Source organism: Syngnathoides biaculeatus, chromosome 13 (assembly GCF_019802595.1).
Source record: "Syngnathoides biaculeatus isolate LvHL_M chromosome 13, ASM1980259v1, whole genome shotgun sequence".
Classification (NCBI taxonomy): Eukaryota; Metazoa; Chordata; class Actinopteri; order Syngnathiformes; family Syngnathidae; genus Syngnathoides; species Syngnathoides biaculeatus.
This window is the reverse complement of record NC_084652.1, coordinates 11,427,611-11,445,951: the sequence shown is the minus strand read 5'-3', so window position 1 is coordinate 11,445,951 and position 18,341 is coordinate 11,427,611. Positions and strand designations below refer to the sequence as shown.

At 42.6% G+C, this 18,341-nt stretch overlaps 1 protein-coding gene across 3 annotated transcripts in view; it reads right to left on the bottom strand.

Moving 5' to 3' along the window:
• Window positions 1-3,251: 3,251 nt before the first annotated feature.
• The window catches only part of LOC133511357 (leucine-rich repeat and immunoglobulin-like domain-containing nogo receptor-interacting protein 3), a 53,650-nt gene continuing 38,560 nt past the window's right edge, over window positions 3,252-18,341 (bottom strand). For 2 of the 3 annotated variants that reach the window (XM_061840201.1, XM_061840200.1), the window contains exons 2-4: window positions 8,544-9,147; window positions 6,965-7,708; window positions 3,252-6,476 (exon numbers count right to left, since the gene is read on the bottom strand). In XM_061840201.1, the coding sequence (XP_061696185.1) occupies window positions 5,907-6,476; window positions 6,965-7,708; window positions 8,544-9,098 (1,869 nt within the window). In that variant the 5' untranslated portion in view covers window positions 9,099-9,147 and the 3' untranslated portion in view covers window positions 3,252-5,906. Of the gene's footprint in view, window positions 6,477-6,964; window positions 7,709-8,543; window positions 9,148-17,659; window positions 17,706-18,341 lie in introns of those variants that run through there. The other variant, XM_061840202.1, reaches the window with a different exon arrangement.

Genomic DNA, 18,341 nt, shown 5'->3' with positions numbered 1-18,341 from the left:
CCAGCCAATCGTAGGACACATCGAGACAAACAGCCGCACTTAGAATTACACCTAGGGGCAATTTAGAGTGTCCAATTAATGTTGCATATTTTTGGGATGTGGGAGGAAACCGGAGAGGAAACCCACGCAGGCACGGGGAGAACATTCAAACTCCACACAAGCGGGTCCAGGATTGAACCCGGGACATCAGAACTGTGTGGCCAACGCTTTTACCAGCTGCTTATTGGTCACAAATGGTGGAAAAGATTTTGAAATTATTCATCCTAGTCTAACCAAAGTCTGCTGCGTAGACGTTTTACATCCACTGTGCATAATCATCCCTATGGCCAGCAACATTGGCACCCGTGGGTGCCCACCAGATGCAGGGAGAAGACTGATGACTGTAAAAAAATGCATGGATTTGAAAACAAGTCGTTTTTCTCTTCACACCAAATGCTGTGGGAAATTATACTGCAGGAAGAGAGGAAAATAGGAAAAAGAACAGTGTCTTTTGATTTAGCGGAGGCTTGTATGAACATCATTTGAGCGCTGACAGGTTGATGATTAGAGCAATCAATATTCGTCTCCTCATAACTATTTGTTACCTAGAAACCAAAAGCTGTTACCTCGCAGGATCTTAGCAGCATCCCACACTCTTGCTGTTACTCTCAGTGACCACTTGGGGTTAGCACAGCACTGTAGTGCCACTGCAGAATGGATTCAGTCATCAGAGCTTGGCCTCACAAATTTGAATATCTGTTAACAATTACAATCGTTTGCATCAGGTGTCTATTCCCACTACGGGTCGTATTTCTGTGTAAACGATGACCTCCGCTCTCTCCCCAGCGCCGAGCTCTTAGAGGTCTGTTTTGGAAATGTGACTAATAGGTTAAGTAATCACCAAATCAGCTTCTCCGTCATCCTATTAATGCTCCCTTCAGCTATGCTCATGCAACTCAAGTCTAATCCTATCAAAATAGCAGCTGTGGGAGCTGGAGTGGGAAATGCAGTCATTTCGAGGCGGGAGATGCTTGGAACGACTGAAGGCCAAAGCCTGACAGACAATGTCCCAAAGGTGGTGGTGGTCAACTCTTGTATTTAGCATTAGAATATTTTAAATGCAGATTCTTTTGATATTTATTGAGTGTTAAAAAACAGAAACATGACAGATACAAGTGCTAAGTTTTCCTGTGTGTGTGTGTCGGGCGTTTGTCTTATTCTGGTCTGCATTTTTGAAGCGTTCCCTACTGGAACATATCCTAATAGCGAGACTGCCGCCGCTGTAAATGGAGCGTCTCGACAACGATAAAGCAACCCCAGGCAAGGGCGAACGGGAGGAGGGAAATGGGGAGGTGGGGGGCGGGGGTATTGCTCAGCCTACTTTCTGAAAAATCACAACGGAGGAGATGAATCGAGCGATGGACTGAGGCGATGACTTTGGCTTGAAAGCTACTCGATGGTTACGGAGGGAATGCTTCAAACGTGTCAATTAAAATGCTTCGCAAAGAGGTGCAGGCAAATGAAGCTGAAGAGTAGGTACAAGTGCTTTCCAACCTTGACTAAAAATGTCAACGTCCAATAAAACATATACATACGCCGTGGGTTCCACAGCCAGAGAAATATCCCAACGCAGAGCTGGGCAGGAAAGCCCCAGTGATGTTACTGTAGGAGAGGGCAAGAATTGTTTTGTTTTTTAGGGAACCTGGGTCACCCCTTCCATTTTTTTAAAACTTCACCCATCTAGCAACACCTTTGATCACATCCCAAAGAGCCACAGTTCCTAACACGACGACACTTGACTCAACAACCACACAGAACACGTGTCTACTACCACACAACCACTGGTCCAGCTTAATACTGTGAACTGGAGAAGAAGGGCGCCGACAAGGAAGGTGCCAAAATGTCCAGGGAGGGTGGGGGGTGTCAAAGAGGAGAGGACAGAGAAGGAAGATAACAATAGAATGCACCCTTAACTACTCTTACATTTTGACTGGTGTGCACACAATAACACCGTCGCTGCTCACTACGGACATTCCTGATGTCTTCTAAACCTACTGTAATTTCCACTGGGGAATACAGATGACTAGAAACACGAGTGGCTTCACCGAGGGAGAGGAAGCTACCATGGTGGGGGAGCTCTGTTCTTAACATCGTGTCTGGTTCCGAAAAGTTAATCTTCTGTCCTTCATTAGTCTTATTCGCAGGACTTTGTTATTAATTGGAGCATAAGTGACAGTGTGAGACAACCTTTAAATAGCCACGAGATATTTATATTATTGTACTGTATATTGTGGAGAAGAGAAAGTGCAATAAAAGGAAATAAAAGTTTATGCTGAAGATTTAGTGTTACGTACAATTTCATGATTTGTGGAGATGTGGGCTTTTATAATTGCAATTTGCTATTTACAAATATTTTCAATTCAGGTCAGTGTTGAATAATAACAAAAGTCTTTGTAAGCACTTCAAGAAGGGGCTCTAATTTATAAAGCGTAGACTTGTGTTGAAAGCCACAAAATGGAGGGATGCATAGTATTTGATTTAATCCTATGCTAAAAGGGGAGTTTGCAATAAAGAAAAATAATTTTGATCATATGAGTTAAAACTGCCAGTGTGACCTAACAGTAGTAGTAGTAAGTAAAAGAGGGGTGAACAAAAATCAGCCATTTCTGGGTCCTTCCTTTCTCTCAAATTTGATTTGCAAGAAACCACTGTGCCTGAGGAAAAACAGCCAATCAGAAACAGAAGGCGTGACTGACAAGGTATCAATCAAATGTGCACTTCTGGGAACATTCATGGCTAGTGCACCCCTGCAGCCTCGCGCTGTCTTGTTCCCTTGGGCTTCTGGAGCTCGCTGAAACCACAAGCCCAAGAATAATACATCCACTTCCGAAAAATAGAAAAATGTCAATTGCGCATTTGCAGGGCATACAACGAGCAAACAGAAACAGAGGGAAGGGACCTCAGGCAGCTCAGAGGATTCAGAAGCGACAACATTTCTGCTCACCAGGTAAGGTGATCACCTCAGATTTTTTTCCGTTGTACATTCCTAAAAATAAAGCTTAAAATTGATAATTGTGTTTTAGTAACATTAAATTACAGTAACACAAGTCATGTTATCATGTTACAAACATAGCAGGTAACATGGGCTTGCTTACAGTGTTGTTAGCTTAGTATTGCAAGCACTGCTATTTTGTTTATGCTAAACATGGATTGTCTGTGACTATTTATTACGATTTATTTCTTCATAATCGCTTGCCAATATGAATGCCCTTGTTTGAGTGGCGTGCTCGTGCACGTTAGCGCCGTGTGAGACTTTGGGGGGGTGTGAGGAAGTAGTTTAGTGAGGCTTCTGTACATTTGCTTGCTAGCGTTTTAAACAACCCAAACCTCTTTAAGGTAGAATGGCTAAACTCAAAGCCATACAGGAGGAGTCATTTACATTTTTATAATATGTCGTCTCTTGTACAATATTCAGTAATAAAAATACTTAAGTGTCATCTAATATGGCTTTTTGAGGCCTGTGATTGATAGCCAAGAGCACAGTTTTTCCTTTGCCTGAAGTTAGCTGCGAGAGGCTCCTGCCCCCGCCACCTAAAACAGAATAACTAGTATAAATAAATGGATGGATTATAAAATTGTTCAGGCCAATTTCATCGTAACTACCTGTTGAGAACAGAACGGACCCACATGGTGCAGCGGGGATATTTTAAAGGGTTCACAGTGAGTGTCACAGATGACGAGAGACGAGGAAATCAAAAACTGGAGGACGAACAACATGGCAGCTCCGTTAAAAAAAGCTGCTTGCAAAACCACAGTACGACTCTCTACTGCACAATGCAGATGTTGTGGGCAGGGTTAACACTACTTCATTTACATTTGTATCCGCAGTCTCCAGCCAGGGACCCCTCCCAAAAGGAGGACCCAGTGGGGGTGTTTGGGGTGGGAAGGGGGGGGGGTAAGTAGGGGGGATGCACTGGGCTAGGGGAGGCATAGGCATTTACACACGGGCCATCACAGAGACAGACAAAGAGCAGTCAGAGTTTTGCGGTGTGGTTGTGTTCCTACTACAGTGGCTATAAAAAGTCTACACACCCCTTTGTCAAATTTCAGGTTTCTCAAAACCTTTTCCACCTTTGATGTGTCCTACAATCTGTACAACCAACACACTGAAATGTTCTAGAAAGGAGAAGACAAAATGCAACAGAGATAATGCGATTGTACAAATGCTCACACCCTCTCATAACCGGAGACATGCCTGTGTTCACGTTCATGTTGAGTGGGTGGTGAGCAGGGCTGTTTTTGCCCCAGAAAGAACTTATGGAATCACGGTCAAAGTTTAACATTTGAAAGCTAATGTGTTCATTTTGTCACGCTTACCCCGAGCCCAAATAAGTGAAAAAAAACGGGAGATAGCTGTCACATGTTATTTAACAGCCATTACTTGCTAGAAATTCCTGCCGCTCTGACAATGCCTACAGCCTTCCTGACCGATTTTCTTCTTACTCCTCCTTTCAAATTTGTTTCTTTCAATTGAGTCGTAGCAGTTATAAGTCACTTTAATGGCATAAAAACTTTTAAGATTGACCTTGGCCTCATTTTTCACATCACAACAACCTGGCATTTTGAACAAAGGTGTTTAGACTTTTTATTCCAGCTGAATGTGGTCTTAATGGATGAATGGAAGAGTTTGTTAATTGTCACACTAATTAAAGTTGGTTTGCTGCATGTGCTTGAAACAATCCCAATTACCACGTGTCAGTTTCTTCACACATTGATAAACGTGCATCAATCAGCATTCACCCGGGTATACCCACTACATCTATGTTTTTTTCCTGAGAGAACTTCTACCATCCATATGCTGAAAGGTGTACATATGACTTGTGTGAGGACGAGTGTGCATGTTTCAACGTGTTGGACTGCTACGTTCCCTCTGTCTGCCTCTGAGTATAGGTGCCAACCATCCAGGCTGCTCCCCCCTGGCAGCGTTTGGAAGGTCAGATGTCCACCAATGCAGCAGAGAGCTGGGACGAAGGCCGGGGGAAAAACGTCACTGCTCGCCTGTCGATTGCAGGTCACGGGTTTAGCTTTTAATGCTGCGGACAGGAGGAAGATGACCTCTTCCGTCCTTTCAACTTGACCCAGAAAACCCCCGTGTGGCAAATAACCCAGTCCCAGTGTTCTCTCTTGCATTGATTGTATTGGTTGCCATGGTGTTCCGTGTTCAGCAGGCTTGACTTTAAACCAAACCGCATCGACGCGGGACACCATGGCAACTCTTGGCCAGTGTGCTCGTCCCAAACTCACACAGCTACTGTCGCGAAACTTTCCAATAATGACCAAATCCCATTTTTTTTTTCAATCTGTTGTTTATATCAGTTCATAGTCTATATACATTAATCATAGATCATAATGTAAAATAGATAAGTCCTAACATTGGAAGTCAGGGTTGACAACATACAAGTACGCCTCAATCTGCAGGCACCCTTTTGTTAAAGGGAAAATATAGTCTATAAATGTCTTTTTTAAATTACCCAACTGCAAAGGCGCAGCAATGAGAAATTTAAATGAACATCGAAGTCACTTTTTCAATTCTCCCATTAGTGAAACCAGAAAAAAAGACTACTCTTCTTCCATAGCCCAGCCAATTTTACAACTCCTGTAATTGATACAAAGCATGAATGATGCACAGCTCTTTCAGTTTAGTATCTTCTTACTGCATGCTTTTAAATGGGATTATTTCTTTACATATCAAATCCAATGGAGTGATGGCTCCTGTTTTAATGTTGTTAGTGTTAAAAGAAGCCATTAACCACAGACTAATAGTTATTCCATTTTGTGCATTTCAATAGCTGTGTGTGTTTGCGCGCGTCAAACACGTTTTAGTAACGTGCTCATGCCTCCCCCGAGGGACCCCTGGCTGCGTTGTTTCATATCATTTTCATGTTAAACTTCCTGGTCCCTCCCGAAGAGCTCCCGGTCGCGGGCTCGGATTTGCGGAAAGAGTACTCCACCGTGAAGTTATTCTTACGTTGGCCGCGTCCCCGACTCCACACGAACAACAGCAAGAAACAGAAAAGGACCACCCCCAGGAAGGTGATGCAACCCATTGCTGTGGAGACCAGGATGGTTGTCAAGTCCAAGGTAAATTTGAGAAACACCCGAGTGCTGTTCAGATTTGTGTCATTGAAGAACTCGCCGCTGTACAGTGAGCGATTGAAGAAAAAGGCTGAGGCAGCATCTTGCGGCTGGCTGCGTACTGTGAGCGTAGCGAAGTAGGTGTCATTGCCCCCAGCGTTACTGGCGATGCAGATATATGTTCCGCTGTCAGTAAGCTGAGCGTAGCGGATCTCCAAGGTGCCACTCGGGAGAACGGTGACGCGGCCCGAGCTTTTGGCAGTGATCCGTCGACGCTGAGGGGAAATCCAGATGATAGCGGGTGCTGGTTCTCCTTCGGCACGGCAGAGGAAATTCACGGGCTGGCCCTCACGAGCTGTCACCTGGAATAAGAGGCGGGAAAGCGGCATATTGACAAGTGTTTAAGAAAGCAATACGCATCAGCGTTCCAAATAAAAACCTGCTACACTTGTGTTTATCCAATTACAGTGTTGAACCGCATATTCGCAATTTGGTACTCGCAGATTATTTTTGTGGGAACCTTGCTACTTACTTGCTGAAAAACTCAAATATTTGCCCAAAGCTCCGTCTAGTATAAAAGTATTGCTTTGTTGCAATCTTATGGTAGCTTGAGGGCAAGGAACAATGTTGACGAGACGGGAGGAGCTTGCAAACTCCACATAGGAAGGACGGAACCAGGATTGGAACCTCTACCCTTAGAACTGAGAGGAAGATGTGCTCTCCCCTCGTCCAGTAGTGTACATTTGTGGCCTGAATTCAGTAGCATGCAGCAGGTTTTTGACTCCTCTATGTGCACCAATTCAACCAAACAAATGAACGCAAACACTATAGATCCTTAATACTTGGTTACCTGCTGAAGCTTGCGGTTGCGAATTTTAGGTTTCTGGCACGTAAAATGATCAAAGAGTGCGGAATCGGTGAAGCTACTCAGGCTGACGCCTTGCACCTCCACAGGCCCTGCACAAATTGGCACTCTGCCGTCAAAGTTGAGGGTCTTGCGCCTTTGCAGGATCCACAACAGACGGCAGTCACACATGAGAGGGTTCCCATCCACTCTGAGTGTCTCCAGACTGTTAACAGAGTGGAAGGAACCCTCCTCCAAAGTCTGCAGGTCGTTTGAGGAGAAGTTGAGGACCCGAAGCTGACGAAGTCCTCCGAGGGCGTGGGGCTCCACCGCCATCAACCCTGTGCTGACCATGATGAGTTCCTTCAACCTCAGCAAGTCTTTGAAGGCCCAAGGCTCCAGTGCTGTGATGGGGTTGTAGGAAAGGTTGAGGTGGGTTAGATGTACCATGTTTTTGAAAGAACCGGAGGGGACAGAGGAGAGGTTGGTGTTTGTAATGGAGAGCCAGTGGAGATCAAGACCCTGGAAACTGAGAGGTGAAATGTACTCCAGGTATGGCCAGTGGTTGATGTCGAGACCTCTCAAGTTTGAGAGCTTTCTGAAATTCTGGTCCTCAAGAGCCATGATGCTGAGGTGATGAAGGCGGAGGGTGACCAGGCTGCGCAGGTAGGACAGGGTCTGGCCTGAGATGGAGGTCAGGTTGCAGCGAGCTATGGTGAGATCTTCCAGTCCCAGCAACCCCGAAAACGCCTGTGAATTTGGTGAACAAAAGATTGAATGATCACTCCAACAGTCACTTAACGATCCTTTGTAAAGAAAAAAAAAAGGGTTTTAATAATTGCGAATGTCAAACATTTTGTTTTTGGAAACGTGAGAGACCACACACGAAAATAAATGGTACTGTATATGTTATTGCTTTCAGAGCAGGGGTGTCCAAAGTTTTTGCTCCAAGGGCCATATAAAGAAAATTCAACATTTTTATTTATTAAAACAATTTATTAAGACCAATTTGTCAAGCAATAATATCTTTATATTATAGTTACTTTGGAAAAACTTCTGTTTCAAAGCTTTCTGTTGAAGTTCATAAGGCAAAGAGTGTGGATTTCAGGATTTTGGGGCCCCGTATCCCACACGAATAGATCAGCCCCTGCTCTGGGCAGTAGACTGATCAAAAAAATCACAACCTATATTGAAAGTTAAACAAAAACCCTGATACGTTGATCATCCATTCATGAAATCACGGGCTTATGCTTGCTCCCTGACTGGTTATCATTTCTTTTCACGCAATAATCAGGGCAGCGGTAGTCAGTGATGTACCTGAACGAGTTTAATGAACGAAACAATGAACTGGAAACTGTTTTTTTGACGCCAGAATGAGCACATTTGAAATTGTGCTCAGGCAGAAATGAACTACTTCATATTTTTGTGGGGTATTTGGAAAATGCTACAGCACCCAATTCATTAATTTTTTGACATTTTTTTTTTTTTGTATCTTCAACAACCTATTATTGTTCTCACACAATGCCAAGTGAGGGAATCGTCATCTGTTTCAATCAATCATGCAATTTGCAATGCTGATGATTACCTTGTGGGAAATATAAACCAGATCATTGTCTCCCACTTCCAGGTGTTTTAGACTCTTCAGGTCCTGGAAGGTGTAGTCCAACAGAATCACAATCTTGTTCTCACTCAGGTCAAGGCTGGTCAGATTGCCAAGTTTGGCAAAGGCCCCCATGGGCACTAACTTCAGTTGGTTGCTCCTTAACTTCAGAACTTTGAGATTGGGCAGACTTGCGAAGGAGTTGGGCTCTAATGTGGCGATGAGGTTTTCACTGAAATCCACCTCCTCCAGCCGGGGGTACGGCGCCAGATCACCGGCTTGCACCCATCGGAGTCGGTTCCTGCTGAGATCCAGGAGTTGTGTCTCGGTGGGGATGCCTTCAGGGATGTTGGTGAGCCGCCGCCGCTGACACGACACCGACCTCAGCTGAGCCGAACACTCGCAGCGTGGCGGACAGGCCTGGCTACTTCCTGGCAGAGTCAAAGTTAAGACGGCAACCAGAGAAGCAACCAGGACCGCCCGCCACATCTTCGGCCATGGCACTAAGGCACGCCCACCAGGGCCAGGTGAGCCAATCATGGCCCTGGTTCTGGGACTCCTCGCCTATTGCAGGCAGGGTCACTTGCACCTGCGAGAGAAGCAGAGGGAAGATAGGAAGCCAGAGTAAAATATGTGAAGAGTGAGTAAAGATACTCTTGAGAGGGTTTGTGAAAAAGAAAGATGATGCCTATCGCCTACTATCTTGAAGCCTCATAAAAATTACATCCACTCGGCAGTAAATTATCCATGCTTCTTGCAGATTAAGTAATATTGTGCCGAAAGCCGGGGAGATTTGCTGCATATCATGACACGGCTTTAAAATACTACTGACAAGCTCCCATCGGGTACGTGGAGCCGTTTAAGATATTTAAGATAATTTGTCATTTCACTAATTCATCTATGGTCTTTGATGGGGAACTGGGACACTGGGAGCCAATGCAAAAAGACTTCTTGGAGCCGCATAATTTATGCATGTACGCATGCATCTCCTCCGCTCTCCTTGTTTCACTGAGACCGTCTGTTCCATTTTGACAAACACAATAAATTTATCATCACCGTGCGTAAACAAAGACGAGAACTGCTGCTGTCATGCGATGCCTAAAAGAAATGTGGTCTGCGTGAGCCGTGAGAAGTACTTTGAGTCACTGACTCAAGTCATATTAGGCTATTGGTCAGGTGTGTGTGATGAGGCATTTGTGCGTAGGATGAGGCCTTTTGCTGGCCATGGATTGGAAATCATTTTATTTATTCTTGCACAGATATGAGATGAATCACTTGTTTGAACGTTCCTTTGGGCAACCTGTCGTCCCTCCCACACACTGTTTTTTATTTTTTTCATTTTTTTACATGGAGACAGTCACTATTGGCCATTAGATCTTGAGTAAGTCAATGTCTTTCCACTTCGGGAAGTTGCTCGATGACAACCTCAAAATTTCATGTTTTCTAAATTTACTTTTACTTAGTGGCACTTGGTATATACGATATATAGTCAGTATAAATTTGGCCTACAGAATAGATTTGGACTCTTCTGAACAATCGCAATAACACTTGTTGTTGACATTATTGTTTCTGCCTTTGTGTGGAAATGGCTTTGTGTACATCTGAACACAGAACTGGAAGCACAAAAATAAAAGGTGCATCCATGTCAAATACCCACGGACTCACCGTGCTTTACTACAGAAGATATGCTAGGCGCTAAGATAACTTACTCTGTGTCAGCACTCGCAAGAAGCTGTGGCTGGCTGGTGCCACTCCTTTAAATCACTAATCCTTGCCTCCATGGAGGCAAATACACTTGACTTCTAACGAGTGTCATTGCGAAAGGACGAGAAGGGGTGAGAAAAGCAAAGCTGACTGCTGGTGTAGAGTACCAAAACACCACAAAAGGATAAGTGCCTAAATATAGATGCTACTGTATACTTTAAACAGAAGTTTGTCTGGAATTACGTTACATTGGAGAGTAATCAACTATGAATAACAAATTACCATTAAATTATTAAGTGCCGAGCAAGAAAAACAACACACAAACGATGTGAAGGGATTCAATTTGCACTGTGATGAGAATTTTTGGCCGTATTACCCAACCGTACCATCATCAGAAATCGGGGGTCCAGTAGTTACAGTGTGTCTCTGAAGTTACAATCTAGACTAATGCTGTCCAAAGTCATTATTTTTTTTTTTTTTGGGTGGAGGAAAGGTAATCAGCCCAGGCATATGTCCGTGTCCATTTTAAGAGCCTCTTATACTTAAAAGGGTTGTGGGAGTGCCAGAACCAATCTTAGCTAATACATGGGCACCCGGAACTGGTCGCCAGTCAGTTGCAGGGCACATATCGACACTCTCACTGAGCGGCAGTTGATCTTACGCTGACAACATGGACATCATACAGATGTTCTTTCCTTTTTGTTAGTAGTGTAATAATTCTAAGGAAATTACAACTGCAAATAGCAAAAACTGCTAATTTTAACTCCACTTTCTTCTTCATGTCAAGACCTGATTCATTAAATAATTCAAGTTATAAACGTATTCATAAATACAGTTTCCTCTTTGTTGCTCATCGTGGGGAGGAGCAAATCTATTCTACAGTGCAGTGGCCTCGAAGTGCAAAACAATATCCAGTAATAATAATTTCTACAGGTGGAACGGCGGAACATACTGATAAGTGGGTTGCACTCACAGTACTGAAGACCAGGGTTCGAGTCCCAGCCCTCTCCATGTGGATTTTGCATGTCCTCCCTGTCCCTGCGTGGGTTTTCTCCGGGCACTCCGGTTTCCTCTCACTCCCCCAAAAATGCATCAATTGGAGACTCTAAATTGCCCCTTGGTGTGATTGTGAGTGCGATTGTTCTGTGTCTCTATGTGCCCTGCGAATGGCTGGCAACCAGTTCAGGCTGTACCCTTCCTCCTGCCCGTTGACAGCTGGGATGGGCTCCACCACTCCTGCAACCCCCGTGAGGATAAGCGGCTAAGCAAATGAATGGATAATTACTACAGAAACAATAGGGGACCTGCAGTTTCCTGCTCCGTACTATAAGCACATTTTGTGTTTCGTGAAATGTTAAGTGTTTCGCAATTTGTTACATTGTTTTGCACCTCAAGGCCACCATACTATAGAGATGCTTGGCCACTGGTACTGCAAACCAAGGAAAAAAGAAACAACCCAACAAAACAAACTATGTCTTGTCCTCTGCAGCCTGCAAAAAGCTGTAATGTAGTTATTTTCATTAAAATAAATGAATCTAATATATATATATATATATATATATATATGAGAAAGAAGAGAGTGCTTCTTAAATGTATGTAAACACTTGTCATAAAAATAAGATCAGCATCATATGGTGGTTTAGTGCAGACTTTCAATTTCTCTCACTGTTTACCATTTTGAAAAGGAATGAGGAATTTCAAAGTGAATTCACCACAATTATGTGCCAGCTCACTGGCCTTCGCTGAAACATAAGATACGGATCAAGAAAATAGTCAAATCGTTTCCCCCATCTTTCTCTTCTTATCTTGACACAAGATACATGTTGCATCTGCATGAATGGCAAAAAAAAAAAAAAAAAAAAAAAAAAACACAAAAATCTTGTTCTTGTGAAGAATGCTTTAAATAATGGAGATGAAATGCAAAGCTCTCAGACTAGCAGTGAATCCCATAGGTCTTGTACATGCCTTAGGATGTAAATGTTCCTCAATTTTATAAAGACCACAGCACACACACATCTCGAAGATCTGGCCCAAATGTGGCCGTTTTCCATTTTTTGCTGGGGGACAAAACAATGGGCGGCTTTGCAGACTCCCGCTCAACTGACCCAGTTCCCAGCGACGACTCAGCCTCACGCTGTCAGGCAGCAACAACTCACCATGACCATAACGACACAACAGCAAACCTCTGCTTTTGCTTGGAACAGAGCCCGCGAGATAGCTCATAAACAAACACACTTTTCTATGGTGATGTACTGAATCCTAAATGGCTGTGCGCAATCTGCATCATTTCTTTGGCAGTGAAATCCTCATTTGCATTAAAACCCCAGCCTCATGGACTATCAAAAGTACTTTGTTCCCTAACATTTATTTAGACTTTACACCTAGCTGATCGGTTTGATCGGTATTACCTGATAACTAGCATTTTATGCTGATAGGGTGATGGGCTTTCATGTCATAATTCTCCGATCTGATCAATGATTTATTGATCGGTTCTGCACAAGACATTTAACTCCACTTTTGTGTCGCGCTGAATGCAAAAGCTAGTTTATTTTAAACCTCGTCACGTGTCTATGTGTTGTCTTTGCGTTACTCCATTATTATTTTGTATGCCTCAATATCCTAAAACACACAGTGAGAGCAGCTGAGAAGATTATCGGTGTCTCTCTCCCCTCCCTTCTGGACATTTATAGCACCCGGCTCACCTGCAAGGCCACCAGGATGGCAGGGGACCCCACTCACTCAGCCCACTGCTTCTTCAAATTGCTGCCATCAGGGAGGAGACTGCAGAGTCTTCGGGCCAAAATCAGCAGGCTCAAAGACTGTTTCTTCCACCAGGCAGTCAGGATGCTCACCTCCCTCTCAGTTTTGCCCTCATTATTATTATCCCACGCTGGCACCCACCACCACTGATTGTAGACCAGAAATGAAGCTCATGCACAAACCGCACTTTAAGCATGTTATTCGCCTTGCCCTTGAGGCACTGTATACATTACCCAACTGATTATTCTGCTCCACTGTTGAGAAATGTTGTTACATACTTGGCCATTAAATCTGATTCTGATTGACTCTCATAATGTCAATACCACAGATCTATGTATGGAATTGCAGTTCTTGATAAATTAGCCACATTGACCATATTGGTTATATTTTCTATAGTATAAGGCACAATGCACATATTTGAGACAGACTAGTGTATTTGTATTTTATTCATTTCTTTTTAAGTATTTATTCTATTGTAGCCCTGCAGGTGTGAGAGGAATGCTATTTCAGGTATGTTGTATGTTACATCTGTATAACACGTCTGACAATAAAGGTACTTGAACTTGTATAAACAGTATAGAGCTTGTGCACGTGACGTCGCCATTTTCACGGTGCCCTATTGCCGGTTAATAAGAGCTGCTCGACAGTGTGTGGGACATTGAACCGGAGCAGAATATACACAATGCCCAAGACTTCTTGGGCTGTTGGTTGTTACAACAGACGAGACAGATATGCAAAGAGATCATTCTATGGAATACCAGCTGAAAAGACCAGAAAATATTAATGGATTTCTGGAATTAAACGTGATGGATGGTGCCCAACCAAATATACACGACTGTGTAGCGATCACTTCATTTCAGATGGGAATTATTCTTCTCAATCTCAAATTCCCAAGAATTATTTATAACGCCAAGTTGGCTCATCTGAGAACAAACTTAAAAAAAAAAAACACAGGGAGTTGTCTCCAACATAAATGGAAACGTGTTGCACCCACACGTTAAACTTTGGTAAGCCTCTCCCTGACAAAGGTTCTTTTTTTTTTTAAATATGTATTGTTCTCAAATGAGTCCAATGCGTATTTTAAAAAAGAAAATAAACCGTCGGTCACAGTGATGTTTACGTACGTTAACGTCTGGCTGCAACATGCTTCCGTGTACGGGGGCTGAAGCCAGCTCGGGGTTTATTTTCTTTTTTCAAATATGCATTGAACTCATTTGAGAACAATTCACATTTAAAAAAAAAAACATCTGTCACAGAGACATTTACTGAAGTTTAACGATTTGTGTACAGAGGAGTCGACTTGCTGTCTTTTTTTTTTCCCAACCATAGTTAATGAATATGTGTGTTTCTTTCAGCTTGTCCCTTTCAGGGTCACCACAGCATATCAACAAAGATGAACGCATATATATGTTTGGCACAATTTTTACGCCGGATGCCCTTCCTGACGCAACCCTTCTCAGGGAGTGGAGGCAGTGGGATACAAACCCACAACCCCTGGTTTACTAAACCAGCGCTCTAACCACTGTGCTACGGGGCCTCTATAGTTAATGAATATGAATTTATGTAAAACCAGGGGTCATTTATTTATTTATTGGCATTTGTATTGAAAAAATCAGAGTGGCTCTATCACTCTGTGGGATTTATTATTGATTGAGAACAGATCCAGCAACAAAGTATTTGTATGCATCCAGACTTTTCTGCGCTTCAGCCTCTTCCGTGTAAAACTCAACGACTTACTCACCAGAACCATGTGTAGATCCGGTTGTCCAAGACAAGCGGAAGCTTGTTAAAAGTCCACTTTCTTATCGGTGAATACATCGACTTCGGCATTAAATATGGGTCCTCTATGCAAAGTGCCTCTCATTTTTGCACATACCTTCATTTATTATCACCTTCTAAATGTTTAATGGTATCGGACAAAACTCTGGGCGTCGTGCTGTAAGACGTATTTTTGTGCCGTCTCCAACCGACTTAGCATTAAAGAATGGTTTGCTTGACCGTCAATATGGCCAGTCACGTGACTTCGGTGACATAGGTGCACGAGCTCTATAGGGTTCATTTGTGCACATGTACTAGGCTTTAAAGCTATGTGATGGATGTCTCCAAAGGCCCCGAAGCATTATCGTAGCGATAAGTAGCAGTCACACCATGAATCGGCGAGGTGACATTGATAAAAACAAGGTCCTTACTGCTGGAGTCAAGGACAGACTGGGATACTGAATACGCACACACACACACATGCACACACATTTTGTCACGCACGATGACCCAGAGTAGTGCACTCATCACCAAGTGAACAAAAGAACAAGTACACACTTTTCCTTCACTTTGAATAGAGAGTCAGACTATTTACATCTTATTTGTTATGTTTTCATCCATAGAGGATGTAAAAAGTAACAAACTCATCTTGACAAAATATGCAAAAGATAAAGATATCACTTGTTAGAAAAATAAACATGAAAGTTTAAGTACAATAACAAAATATTTCAATGTCTTTCTTTCCCACCATTACAGACTGTGAAATAATCATCTTGAAATCAGTGGATTACAATCCCAGAAAGTAAATGTGGCAGATGGTGCTAAGGGCCAGACCACTCTCCAGTGAGCACAAAATAAGGAATAATGGCAATAAAATGAACTAATTTATACCTAGTCATGAACAAATTTCGGATGACAGTATTTTTGCTCAAACCTAAATCAGGCTGTGCAGGAGGAAAAAAAAAATTATGGCAGCAGCCGGAATAGTTATTCAAAATGCTGCGGGGGAATATATAAGACTGCTGTCTGCCTAATCTATTGTGTATGTGTGTGTGTGTGTGTGTGTGTGTGTGTGTGTGTGTGAGAGAGCATAAATAGGTCACCCATGTTCACGAGTATTCTTTATATGTGGCCAGCACAGCGATCCTTAGAGATCATGTACTTCAGCTTTTATGTCCCTCTCACACAAACACTTTTAAAGTTACATCCGATATCGCTCACATTATTCTTTTTGAAGGCGGGCGACCTGGTTGTCGGTTAAAGCCAATTCCAATTAAGTTGGGACGTTGTGTAAAACGTAAATAAAAACAGAATACAACGATTTGCAAATCCTTTTCAACCACTACTTAGTTGGATACACTACGAAGAGTGTTTTACATAATGTTAGATACGTAATGTTCAAACTGCTAAACTTTTTAGATTTTTTTTTTTTTTGCAATAGTCAGTCATTTTGAATTTGATACCTGCAACAGGTTCCAAAAGAGCTGGGACAGGGACACGTTTACCACTGTGTTACATCACCTTTCTTTTTCGCCACACTCAATAAGTGTTTCAGAACAGAGTGCACTAATTGTAGAGGTTTTGCATGTGGTATTCTTTCTTATTCTAGCTTGATGTACAACTTCAGCAGTTCAAATGTCTGGGGTCTCTGTTGTCATATTTTGTACGTCACAATACACCGTACATTTGCAACTAGATATAGGTCATGACTGCTGGGAGGTCGCTCGGTCTGGTACTCGCACTCTTTTATTAAAAGCTATGCTCCTGTAACCCATTCATAATATTGCTTGGTATTGTCTTGCTGTAATATGCAAGGATGTCCCTGAAAAAGACACTGCTTGAATGGCAGCATATGGTGCTCTAAAATCTGAATATGTACTGTATGTAGCTTTCAGCATTAATTGGGCTGTCACAGCTGTGTAATTTATGTGTGCCGCCAGCATGGACGTGCCCTCAAATCATCACAGGCACTGCCTTTTAAACCTTGCACTGATGACAATGCGAATTTTTAATGTACAGCTTTTGCTTTGCATAGTAGAGTTTTAACTTGCATTTGTAGGTGTAGCGACAAAGTGTGTTAGCCAATAATGGTTTTCTGATGTGTTCCTAAGCCCATGTGGATATATCCTTTACAAAGTGAGACCAGTGTTTAATGAAGTGTAGCCTGAGGGATCAAAATTCAGAGGCATTCAATGTTGGTTTCTGTCCTTGAACCTCACGTGGAGGTATTTTGCCCGATTCTTTGAATCTTTTGATGACCACCACAGAGGATTCCATTCCATTCAATTTCCAATACTGCTTATCCTGATTAGGGTCACGGGGCGCAGGAGCTGATCCCAGCTGACTTCAGGTGAAAGGCGGACTACACCCTGAACTGGTTGCCAGTCATTCGCAGGCCACATATCGACACCATCATTGAGTGGGAACTGAACCAACGCTGCCTGCACCAAAATCAGCCGTGTGTACCGCTACACCATTAGTGACATACCGTAGATGATGAAGTCACTAAATTCCTTGCAGTTGTACAATGAGAAATGTTTTTAAACTTCTGGACTAGTTACTCATGCATTTATTCAAAAGGACATGAACCTCGCCGCATCCTTGTGAACAACTGAGCCTTTATGGGATGACACTCCGCTGTTTCCAAGTAATCCGTTTACTCGTTTGTTTATTTATTTATTTTTTTTTATCTCCAACAAAATGCTTTTTTGCAAATCTATTAGCACATTAAGATTTCAATTAATCGTTCTGGCAGATATAGTTAAGTTGCCGTTGTGTGAATTCTCATGGTTGTTTGTACAACTAATGAAAAAAAACATATTTGTGCAATCATCTGCTTTACGATCAAAATGATAAAGATTTTTACCATCAAGCCTCACCTTCAGTGCACGGTGTTGCATCGGCAAACAGCAGCCACGCATGGCCGTAGCCTCTGATAACGTCTCTTTACGGCCAACGAGGCTGTTAAAGTTCCCCACCAGTAAGACAATCAATAAAAAGTGCTACCTGATGTTATACAGCCCACATGTGGCTATTTTGTAACAACAACAGCTGCTAGTTAGAACAGGGTCTACGAGTGTCATGAATACAAATGTAACAAAAATACACTTTGGGCCCAGAAGTATTTGGGCAATGACAGAACTTCAGGATTTTGCGTTTATATTCCACCACAATGGATTTAAAATAAATCTGCCACGGTGGGATTGAAGTGTCCATTTCCTGGTTTAATTTATGAGCCTCATAAAAATATGGCATTTACTATGCCATTTAGCAATTGCAGTCATTGCATAAAAGGCTTAAATTTCAAAACTGGAAATGCCAAGTTGTGATGAATATAAAATTAAGGATGTACTTGAATCGTGTTGACTGGTTGATTTTCTGCAAACCCATCCATCATCCAAGACGATCACACAAACTCTTGTCACAGTTAAAATACTTAAATGAGTATTTCACAAGCTTTATCGAGTCAAGGCCAATATTTTAAACTTCAAAAAGCTCACAGGACACATACTTGAGTTTTGATTTAATGTGTGAGTTTTTTTCTCTGTGATCACTCTTGAA